The sequence below is a fragment of the Heptranchias perlo genome, chromosome 1 (assembly GCF_035084215.1).
Source record: "Heptranchias perlo isolate sHepPer1 chromosome 1, sHepPer1.hap1, whole genome shotgun sequence".
In the NCBI taxonomy this organism is placed as follows: domain Eukaryota; kingdom Metazoa; phylum Chordata; class Chondrichthyes; order Hexanchiformes; family Hexanchidae; genus Heptranchias; species Heptranchias perlo.
This window is the reverse complement of record NC_090325.1, coordinates 101786802-101799023: the sequence shown is the minus strand read 5'-3', so window position 1 is coordinate 101799023 and position 12222 is coordinate 101786802. Positions and strand designations below refer to the sequence as shown.

The 12222-nt window shown below is 41.6% G+C and overlaps 1 protein-coding gene across 2 annotated transcripts in view; it reads left to right on the top strand.

Moving 5' to 3' along the window:
• rbpjb (recombination signal binding protein for immunoglobulin kappa J region b) overlaps positions 1 to 12222 on the top strand; it is a 109695-nt gene that overhangs the window by 85141 nt on the left and 12332 nt on the right. For both annotated transcript variants that reach the window (XM_067989094.1, XM_067989088.1), the window contains 2 exons: positions 4077 to 4189; positions 7982 to 8122. In XM_067989094.1, the coding sequence (XP_067845195.1) occupies positions 4077 to 4189; positions 7982 to 8122 (254 nt within the window). The remainder of the gene's footprint in view (positions 1 to 4076; positions 4190 to 7981; positions 8123 to 12222) is intronic.

The following is a 12222-nucleotide window of genomic DNA, read 5'->3' as shown; positions in this document are numbered from 1 at the left end:
TTTTTCCCCATTTCTCCCAAGTCCACCTCTCCATCTGCTACACACCCACTTTCTCCCCCCTTGTGCTCATGCTCCCTTCCTCTCCCCAGCCCACAAAATCTGGTGTGACTATTATCCTATGATTATGTGGGGCTCCTGGGAATTGTCTTTTACTTTGCAAGCAAGCTCCTGTGCATACATATGTACACTGGGCCTCATAACATGTGGAAGCAGTTGGCTGGGTAGTGGTCAATGTATGACTTTAGCAAAGCCTTTGACAAGGTACCGCATGGTAGGTTGTTACATAAGGTTAAATCTCACGGGATCCAAGGTGAGGTAGCCAATTGGATACAAAATTGGATTGACGACAGAAGAAAGAGGGTGGTTGTAGAGGGTTGTGTTTCAAACTGGAGGCCTGTGACCAGCGGTGTGCCTCAGGGATCGGTGCTGGGTCCGCTGTTATTTGTTATTTATATTAATGATTTGGATGAGAATTTAGGAGGCATGGTTAGTAAGTTTGCAGATGACACCAAGATTGGTGGCATTGTGGACAGTGAAGAAGGTTATCTAGGATTGCAACGGGATCTTGATAAATTGGGCCAGTGGGCCGATGAATGGCAGATGGAGTTTAATTTAGATAAATGTGAGGTGATGCATTTTGGTAGATCAAATCGGGCCAGGACCTACTCCGTTAATGGTAGGGCGTTGGGGAGAGTTATAGAACAAAGAGATCTAGGAGTACAGGTTCATAGCTCCTTGAAAGTGGAGTCACAGGTGGATAGGGTGGTGAAGAAGGCATTCGGCATGCTTGGTTTCATTGGTCAGAACATTGAATACAGGAGTTGGGATGTCTTGTTGAAGTTGTACAAGACATTAGTAAGGCCACACTTGGAATACTGTGTACAGTTCTGGTCACCCTATTATAGAAAGGATATTATTAAACTAGAAAGAGTGCAGAAAAGATTTACTAGGATGCTAGCGGGACTTGATGGTCTGACTTATAGGGAGAGGTTGGATAGACTGAGACTTTTTTCCCTGGAGAGTAGGAGGTTTAGGGGTGATCTTATAGAAGTCTATATAATAATGAGGGGCATAAATAAGGTAGATAGTCAAAATCTTTTCCCAAAGGTGGGGGAGTCTATAACGAGGGGGCATAGATTTAAGGTGAGAGGGGAGAGATACAAAAGGGTCCAGAGGGGCAATTTTTTCACTCAAAGGGTGGTGAGTGTCTGGAACGAGCTGCCAGAGGCAGTAGTAGAGGCGGGTACAATTTTGTCTTCTAAAAAGCATTTGGACGGTAAGATGGGTATGGAGGGATATGGGCCAAGTGCAGGCAATTGGGACTAGCTTAGTGGTATAAACTGGGCGACATGGACATGTTGGGCCGAAGGGCCTGTTTCCATGTTGTAAACTTCTATGATTCTAAGAGTGTACCTGGAGTCGGGGATGTTCAGAGGCTTAACCAGGTGTTCTGTTTCTTGGGGGGGGGTGGGTGGAATTGTTGGACCAATGTTTATGGCTAAGTTTGTGATCTTTGTTGTGTAAAGTTTTAGTTTAGAAGTGTATAGTGGGGTTGGCGAGGAACTTTTGTGGCTGCTTTAACTCAGATAATGTGTTCTTGCTGGAACGCAATTACGTGGATTTTTTTTTGATGAAAGTAGAGAAATTTGAAATTTTTGGGGGGGTGGGGGGAAGGTTTGCATAATACAAACAGCAGCTGGATGATGCAGTGGCTTAGACACTGACCTTTCACCTCAAGACCTGGGCTGAAATTTAGCCAAGATCAGTAGGATGGAACACTCCCCTGCTGGCTGCAAGGGTCTTGGTGCCAAAGAGGGTAACTCTTCTGAGGTTGGGATAGAGTAGAGGGGGCTTTACTCTTCACTTGGCTGTGCCATGCCTGACCTGGGACTGTTTGTTGACACTGGATGCTTGAGAAGAGAAGAGTTCTATTCCATGTTACTAAAATGTAATTTTTTTTAAAAAAGCAAATCAAAAGCAGAAAAACTGACTTGAACACAATCAATGAAAAATAAGGAAAATTATAATCTTGATGAGAACAACTGACTCAATGGCCCCAGGTTGCATGTGTGGTGCACATATTAAAGCAACTACCTTTTTATTTTAGTGAAAATCTAATTAAGTATTTAATTACACAACTATGTTTCCAGTGTTCCAACTCAGACATCTGTGATCAGTAACTCCTGCGTTGTTTAATAACTAGTTTTAAAGCAACTTACTCCTGTCAGCAGCATCTCAAGTATAGAATTATTTCTCTATATATAAAATTCAAAAATAGTTGAACTGTTTTTAACCTTGTAATTTTTTTTGGTACTGCTGGAGTAAAAATGTTAATGCAAGAGAACATTTAAACAAAGAAAATGATTCCTAGAATGTCCAGGGAAATTCCTGTCTCCCTGGGTATGCCAGTTTTGTAAGTTTTCAACTCGTGTACATTGGCATTGAAGCCCTTACTAATGCAACAATAATAAATGTCAGGGATATCTTTATTATAGTAAAGTTAACCGTAAATTATTAAAATGAACACTTTAAACGCTACAGTTCTGCTTGTTGTGTCGTCTCTTCCTTGCTCTATTCATACTATTTTAACTTTTTGATTTTACTTTATTCTAATCTCATCTCCCCTAATATGATTTCTAACCCTTCCTAGCTTTTAAAACCAATTCAAAATCTTTGGCTTACTCTTTTCCTTCCTCTTGGGTTCAATAGTCCATTTTGGAGGTGAAACCTACTTTCAAAACAACAAAATCAAAAGCAAAATACTGCGGAAACTGGAAATCTGAAATTAAAAAAAAATGCTGGAAATACTCAGCAGGTCAGACAACATCTGTGGAGAAAGAAACAATTAACATTTCAGGTCAATGACCTTTCGTCAGCTGGAAAAAGTTAAGATTTCTCAGTTTTTAAGCAAGTACAGAGGCAGGGGAGGGAAGAACAAAAGAGAAGGTCTATGATAGGGTGGAAATAACAAGTTGCTTAAAGGGTTCGCCAGAGCCACATTCCTCAATCTGGTTCATGTGATCGGTTTCAAACTCACTCACCCAAATCTCTAAATTTCAAGTTGGGTACGTTAAGGAAAGCACTCCTAAGCAGGAGTATAAGAAATAGGAGTAGGCCATACGGCCCCTCAAGCCTGCTTTGCCATTCAATAGGATCATGGCTGATCTTGGACCTCAACTCCACTTTCCTGCCCGATCCCCGTATCCCTTGATCCCCCTAGAGTCCAAAAATATATCGATCGCAGCGTTGAATATACTCAACATCCACAGCCCTCTGGGGTAGAGAATTTCAAAAATTCACGACCCTCTGAGTGAAGAAATTCCTCCTCCTCGGTTCTAAATATCCAACCTCTTATCCTGAGACTATGCCCCCTAGTTGTAGGCTCTCCCACCAGGGGAAACATCCTCTCGGCATCTACCCTGTCAAGCCCCCTCAGAGTCTTATGTTTCAATGAGATCACCTCTTATTCTTCTAAACTTCAGAGAGTATAGGCCGATTCTACTCAATCTCTCCTCATAGGACAATCGTCTCATCCCAGGAATCAATCTAGTGAACCTTTGTTGGACCACCACTGAGACAAGTATATCCTTCCTTGGGTAAGGAGACCAAAACTGTACATAGTTCTCCAGGTGTGGTCTCACCAAAGCCCAGTACAATTGCAGCAACATTTTCTTACTCTTGTACTCCAACCCCCTTGCAATAAAGGCCAACATACCATTTGCCTTCCAGATATCATTGAGCTTCCTTGCTATACTATTGATTTGTTCCTATTTGGTGCAAACCAACATTTACCCTAAAAACACATCTTATTTATTGAGCACAGTTGCTGATCACTGTAGTATAATCACTGGTAGAATATGATTGTGAAAAATATTCATTATGAACTAAAAGCAATAATGTGCTTGTAGTTCATCATGGAGAAAGGAATTTAGTTGATTTGAGGGCATCCATCAATAGTCATTTGCAGGTAATGTGTATATTATTGCACAGAGGTATCTTGACCAGGATCTTAACTGACCATGCAACTAAATTGGAGTCCAAATACAGGCTGTAAATAACTTTTTTTTTATCTGCAGTGGATGATGAAGAATCGGAGGGAGAAGAATTCACAGTGCGCGACGGATACATTCATTATGGTCAGACAGTGAAACTAGTGTGTTCTGTTACTGGGATGGCACTTCCCAGACTGGTACAGTGGTTTTCTTTTACTTGCGTGCCTTTAATAGTCTAGTGTTCCAACCTAAATGTTTGGAATTTTATGTGCCTGTTTTTTTTTTTGCCCCTTTTGTATCCCAAAGGCGCAGAAATTTGTGCTGGACAGTGAAATTGTATCACTTTTGGCACTCTGCTCAAGATCCCATTTTCATGTGATTCTAGACCCTGTTAGTGTACTATTTAACCACTGGGGCAGAAGCGGGGTGATATCATTGCCAAGCTGGTCCTATTTTTAACAGGCATGGGCTTCAAAAAAAGTCATTGGATAGTGATCAGATGCAGAAGTCTTGGTCTTATTTTTACTCCCTAATCCAGACACATTAAAGTCAGCTAGCTCATAACAGAACAGGTAACAAACCTGAGACTTCCTTCTTCATATGGCTCACTTCTACAGTATAGGGTGCATTTGCTGTCTGAGATTTAATTGGCTACTGATATACTTAACATTGAAGGGTAGGTTAGAAACAAACTCATCAGATGAATTTTGAGGAAATATTCCAAGTATTAAGTGAATTTGAGTTAAACAAAAAGATTGTAAGAATATGCATCTATATAGCACCTTATTGCAACATCAGGATATCTCAAAGTACTTCACAGCCAAGGAATTACTTTTCAAAATCTAGTTGCTGTTTTATTGGCAGCCAGTTTTTGCACAGCAAGGTAACTTAGATTCCAACTGAGATCAATGACCAGTTAATCTGCATCTGGTGGTGTTGGTTGAGGGAGGAATGTTAGCTAAGATGCTGTGAAAATTCCTTAGTCTTTTACGTCCACCTGAACAAGAAGACAGAGCCTCAGTTTTAACACTTCATCCAAAAGTTCATTTCTGACAATATAGCACTACCTCAGTACTGCACTGGAATGTCAGCCTGGATTATGTGCTTGAACCCACAGCCTTCTCACTCAACTGAGATTGTTACCAACTAAGACCAATGTGACACTGAGCAGTCTCAATGAGACCATAAAAATGAGTGCTGTAAGAAATGGAGAAGTTCACACTGATGCAGTAGGAGCTGCTCTCTGGAATTGGAATTCATGCACAATGTTTGAGTGGGGTAGCTGGAGCTTTACCCTGCAACTAACTTGTCATTCCTGCTCTGCGAGTGTTTAGTCACAATAAATAACGAACTTGTGTTTATATAGCACTCTCACAACCATAGGACGTCCCAAAGCACTTTGCAGCCAATTAAGTACATTTGAAGTGTAGTCACTTTTGTACTGTAGGAAATGTGGCAACCAATTTGTGCACAGTAAGGTTTCTCAAACAGCAATGAGATAAATCACCAGATAATCTGTTTTTAGTTATATTGGTTGAGGGATAAATGTTGACCAGGACACAGGGAAAACTCCTCTGCTCTTCTTCGAAATGGGATTGGTCACCTGTTTAACGTCTCATCCGAAAGACGGTGCCTCCAACAGTGCAGCATTCCCTCAGTACTGTACTGGACTGTCAGTCTAGATTTTGTGCTAGAGTCTCTGGAGTGGAATTTGAACCCATGACCTTCTGACTCAGAGGTAGGAGTGCTACCAACTGAGCCACGGCTGACACTATAACTTATAACTGTAACCATACCTTGACCCGGGTGCCAAAATGTTAGTAGTCTTCCTCAGCACCGACTTGATCAACTTAATGAGTACAAAAACTCACTCAGCAATACATACTTTTAAATTTCTTAAAAAATGCTTCAATATGAATCGGTGTTTGGCAAAGTCAGCAAATTATATAGTGCAGCCAACATCCAGGAAGTACCCACCAGAGACACTTGCAAGGCTGAGCTGCAAATAGTAAAACTCCTGCCCCAAAATATTACTGATCTTCTGAATATAAGAGGTGGCCAGTTATTTCATTTTCATTTGCCTTTATCAATTTTTCCTTTGGAGGCCGACATGGTTGAACATTGTGGGTCTGGTCCAAGAGGTCCAAAGCAAACTGAACAGCTTGGTACACCAGAGATGATCACGAAAAAGAAAAATATAAGCCATGTGAGCTGTTTCATGACTGAGTACGAAGAGGGACCCTGCCCTGGACAAATAACTATTTTCCATTGATAAAAGTGTTACCTTCAGTGGGTTTGGATCCCATGTTAGATGAACACAGGAGCCACAAAACCTTTTGGTTTTAGAAATCTGAGCTACTATAGTGCCAGGTTAATAGAACTGATAGCAAGCTCCCCAGCAGTGAAGTCATGGTTTGCAGTCTAATCACCAATAACCTGCTCACCAATGCTCAGTTTGGGTTCCGCCAGGACCACTCTGCTCCAGCCCTCATTATAGCCTTGGTCCAAACATGGACAAAAGAGCTGAATTCCAGATGTGAGGTGAGAGTGACTGCCCTTGACATCAAGGCAGCATTTGACCGAGTGTGGCACCAAGGAGCCCTAGTAAAATTGAAGTCAATGGGAATCAGGGGGAAAACTCTCCAGTGGCTGGAGTCATAGCTAGCACAAAGGAAGATGGTAGTGGTTGTTGGAGGCCAATCATCTCAGCCCCAGGACATTGCTGCAGGAGTTCCTCAGGGCAGTGCCCTAGGCTCCTCCATCATAAGGTCAGAAATGTGGATGTTCGCTGATGATTACACAGTGTTACGTTCCAATCGCAACCTCTCAGATAATGAAGCAGTCCGTGCCTGCATGCAGAAAGACCCGGACAACATCCAGGCTTGGGCTGATAAATGGCAAGTAACATTCACGCCAGATAAGTGCCAGGCAATGACTATCTCCAACAAGAGAGAGTCCAACCACCTCCCCTTGACATTCAACGGCATTACCATCGTCGAATCCCCCACCATCAACATCCTGGGGGTCACCATTGACCAGAAACTTGACTGGACCAGCCACATAAATACTGCGGCTACAAGAGCCGGTCAGAGGCTGGGTATTCTGCAGTGAGTGACTCACCGCCTGACTCCCCAAAGCCTTTACACCATCTACAAGGCACAAGTTAGGAGTATGATGGAATACTCTTCACTTGCCTGGATGAGTGCAGCTCCAACATCGATCAAGAAGCTTGACTCCATCCAGGACAAAGCAGCCCACTTGATTGGTACCCTATCCACCACCCTAAACATTCACTCCCTTCACCACCGGCGCACTGTGGCTGCAGTGTGTACCATCCACAGGATGCACTGCAGCAACTCGCTAAGGCTTCGACAGTATCTCCCAAACCCGTGACCTCTACCGCCTAGAAGGACAAGGACAAGGGCAGCAGGCACATGGGAGCAACACCACCTGCACGTTCCCCTCCAAGTCACACACCTTCCCGACTTGGAAATATATTGCCCTTCCTTCATTGTCGCTGGGTCAAAATCCTGGAACTCCCTACCTAAACAGCATTGTGGGAAAACCTTCACACGGACTGCAGCGGTTCAAGGCGGTGGCTCATCACCACCTTCTCAAGGGCAATTAGGGATGGGCAATAAATGCTGCCAATGACGCCCACACCCCATGAACGCATTAAAAAAAAGTTGTCAGATCACAACCGTATGTCTTTGGAAACCATCAGTCACTGCAGTTCCCTCACTCCAGGGGTCCAGAATTTTCAAGCATTTTTTTGCAACCTGGGATCATCTCCATTCAATGTCAATATTTTAAATAAGGTGGTAGTTCTGTCATGGCTCAGGGTTGTGTCAGCTTCCACGTGTTCTCCACATATGTGATTGTTGCATTTTTTGAAGTAATTCTAAAAGGGCCTTTTCTATCCCACCTTTCATCATTAAGCCCACCCTGGAATCCAGTAAACCGATCTTAAATATGTTAATCTCTTACAGATAATTCGTAAAGTGGATAAACAAACAGCATTATTAGATGCAGATGACCCAGTTTCACAGCTCCATAAGTGTGCATTTTACCTGAAGGATACAGAGAGAATGTATCTATGCCTCTCACAAGAAAGGATAATCCAATTCCAAGTAAGAAAATATTGTACAAATTCTATTTTTTGATTATTGGATATTAGGTGAAATAACAATAGCTAGATAACTAACACAAACAGATGTTTCACAAATTTGACTCTAGTGGTGTTGGGAGCACTAATAATTGAAGAGAAATTATACTAATGTCTCATGGGGCAGTCTTGCAGAATTTTTGCAGTAGTATGCTGCAGTAGCTGTAGTTCTGCAAGTGACCGTTAATCCTGCATTTGAAATTCTGTCCACGAGAGACAGTTCCAGGGACAAGAGTGCCCGAGAGGGAATTTAAAAACTAGCAAAGCAATGTGTGAATCTTTTCTCCTGGAGCTTCATGTAGACATTTTGAATTAGTGCAGAATGTTGAGGTGTAACTGCCACATGTGTGTTCCTGACACATCGCCAACATCTCGCATTGTTCTGGTTACAATCTCAAAAGATGGACAGCCTGAAGTCATCGCTGGATGTGTAGAGGATGGATTCAGGCACAGGATATTCTGTGCCGTTTCCAGAGCAGGGCTACAGTGTTCCATTGTTGAGTAGACCTAGGCTATGTAGAATATTTAAATTGTTGAAAGTTATAAGTATGATCCATTAATCTCCAAGATTTCCACACTTCCACCAGCATTTTGAGCTATCTTTACTGCTTATTTCCCCTGGTGTAGGTCATATATGATTATTAAATCAAAGAACTGAATTCAACTGAACAGTACCTACAGAGCAGAGGTAGTTGGGCAGCAATGTAGGTGAACTTTCTGAACAAAAGTTATTGACTTGCACATTCTCAGGAATATTAAATTATGTAGCGATCTGCTTAGTTATTCATAATCATAATCATTGTCTACTACATAGGTGTCGTACTGCAACTACAAGTTACAGTCTAATGCTCCTTTTCATATTCAATCAAATTGTTTTCAGAAACCATGTTTACCTAACTGTTCATAATTTAATTGCAGTTGAACAATGTAGTTGCAGATCTTGAATATTTATGGCATTAACCCCTAATCTTTAAGCTGAAATATACTAAATATCATTGAGAGATGGGTGATAGTCATTTATTGCATCAATAGGATTTTGGTTTAAATTGATATTCTTAGTGGTTAGCATGTTCATGCGCTGTGCATGGAGTGGTAAACATAGTGCTTTCCTTGTGATTCCTCCAATGGTACATTCCTGATCTCGAACTGTTCAGGGAAGCAGAGAGCAGAGACTTGATTTACTGAACTCGGCAAGAGATTTTCAAACTTGGTTTCTTTCGACATTGGGCAGTCTGGGGGGGTCGGGGAAACACATTTACGTCCTATTGGTGACTTATTAGAGTATTTTTAAGAGATGCTTTGGTAGTGCAGTGTGTGGGAGCAGAGCACCATTGTGTAGTGCCGCAGAATGTAGGATATGCGTTTTATCTGTGGCTAATTCAAGATGAATGTCTGATCTCTACTGTGTCATTAGAGTAATGGTGAGAAGCGATTATGTGCTGCCTCATGTAGGGATAGGATGCAAGCATTTGGGGCTGGCAGCCTGGGCTGCACTTGTTGCATCTTCTAACTGCTGGCTTCAAAGTAACATTGACAGATTTGTGAGCAAGTTAAATGCCTGCCCTCTTGGCCAGGGATGGTGTCCAGTTACATTAAATTTCAGCTGGCCTTTATTGTTTCTTGTAAACAGATATTTGATTTTCCCCACATCTTTGTTTTTTCTCCCCTCCATTACTGAAGGAGCTGACTCTTGATGTATGGTTTCATCGGCACCAGCAGCTTTCCAGTACCTCGTCTGAATAACCATTCTTTAATAGTATTCTCCATTCCCTAGCCACTGTCTGAGACTGAACCGGACTGTTCACAACCTCAGCATCCTACTTGAACCTGAGCTGAGCTTCTGACCCCATATCCTATCCATCATGAAGACTGCCTACTTCCAACTCTGTAATATCACCCACTTCTGCCCCTGCTTCAGCTTATCTGCTTTTGAAGCCCTCATCCGTGCCTATTCCAATGCTCTCCTGGCTGGCCTCCCATCTTCCACCCTCTGTAAACTTCAGCTCAACCAAAACTCTGCTGCCCATATCCTAACTCACACCAAGTCCTGTTCATCCATCATCCCTGTGCTCATTGATTTACATCGGCTCCCAGTCCAGCAACGTCTTGACTTTAAAATTCTGATCCTTGTGCTCAAATACCTCCATGGCCTCGCCCCTCCCTATCTCTATAACCTCCTCCAACACTGCAACACTCCAAGATCTCTGTGCTCCTCCAATTCTGACCTGTTGCGCATCCCCGATTTTAATCCCTCCAATATTAACAGCCATGCCTTCATCTCCTGAGCCCCTAAGTTCTGGAATTCCCTCCCTAAATCTCTCCATCTCTCTTCTCTAAGTTGCTTCTTAAAATCTACTTCTTTGACCAAGCTTTTGGTCACCTGTCCTAATTTCTCTGTGGCTCTGAGAAATCACAATCTAGTCTGATCGTGCCCTAACACAAGATCTGAATTTAATCACTCCAGTGAAAAAATGAAATTACTGATAGTGACCAGGGTCAAGAACCCTGGCTGATATATTGTCTCTATTTCCTCCTCCAAATGTTTGTGGATACTTGAAATTAGTGGAATGCTGCCCTCACTGTCCCACCCTAGCTGAGATAAACACAGTAGAGACGAAGGATCAAACCTGGAACCATCTTTGTCTTTGTAGCTCAGTACGACACATGATATATTACCCACTGAGCCATCGGAGCTTTGATTTGATTTTTTTTAGGCATCCATCAAATTTCAGTAGTAGATCTTCTATGTGGGGTAGAAGCCTTGTGTTGGGTATAGCTGCTGCTAATGTGTTCATGTTTGTGATATTAAAAATGTAAAAACTCACCTTTTACATTGAAGGTTTATTTGCATGAGGTGCTTTACTGCCTTCAGGGTAGTTTTGTTATATTCACTCAAAACTAGTGTTAAGATCGTAACTTGACAAATTGTAGTTTTTCAGTTTGTGATGTCGTACTTGTGGCTTTTGAAAATACTACCAGTATTCTGTGAAATTAGCTAGAAATCTAAAATATTTCAAAATCTATGAATTCTACTGAACCAACATAAATTGTCACTTGCCCTGCCAAAAAATCTATTGAACTCAGTTCAGCCAAATATTTCTTCAATCAGAGTAAATTAATAACAAAACAAAAGACACCCATTTATGTAGTGCCTTCCACATCTGTAGAATGTCTCAAAGTACTTCACAGCCAATGCATTACTTTATGGTTAGCCACTGTTTTGTGGGCAAATGCAGCAGCCAATTTGCCAACAATAAGATCCCACAATCAATGAAATGTAATACCAGTTAATTTGTTTGGTGTTGGTTGAGGGATAAATGTTGGCCAGTACACCATACGAACTTCGTTATTTGGAAAAGTGCCATGAAATCTTAAATGTCCATCGAAAGAGGCAGGCAGGGCATAGATTTAACATCTCAACCCAAAGACAGCACCTCTAACAATGCAGCTCTCCCTCAGTACTGCACTTAAGTGTTGGAGTAGATCATGTGTTCAAGTGCCTGCAGTGAGTCTTGAACCCACAACTTTTTGATTCAGAGATGAGAATGCTATCACTAAGCCAACTATATGCTTTATTTTCAATTCTGGATGCTAATAGATCCCACGTGCTCAAAATTCAGCTTTTTTAAAAAGAACTCTGGCACAAAAAAGTTGTATTTTTTCAAGTGAACCATGCCATTAGTTGAACACAAAGCAACAAACAGGACTTTCATTCAACCCATATTGTTTGTGGAACAGTATGTTGGGAACAGGAGTAACATAGCCAACAAAATTTGAATTTAGGTTCTCGAGATCTTAAACCTGTATTTTAGTAAGAATCTATTGCTTATCATGGAAATATTTTTTTTGTCCATTTTATCCTGAACCTGCAAGGCTGAATGTATTAGGAATTTGCAGACATGCAGTTGCAGCAAAATGAAAAAAAAAGATTTTGTTATAAGTTTTATACTCCGTTGCTATAGACATAAATTCTGTTTTTAATTTTCAAGTAATGGAAATGTATTCACAGTGGAACCTCTGTTATCTGCCATAATTGAGGGGACGTTGCCTGTTTGGTACTGGAAA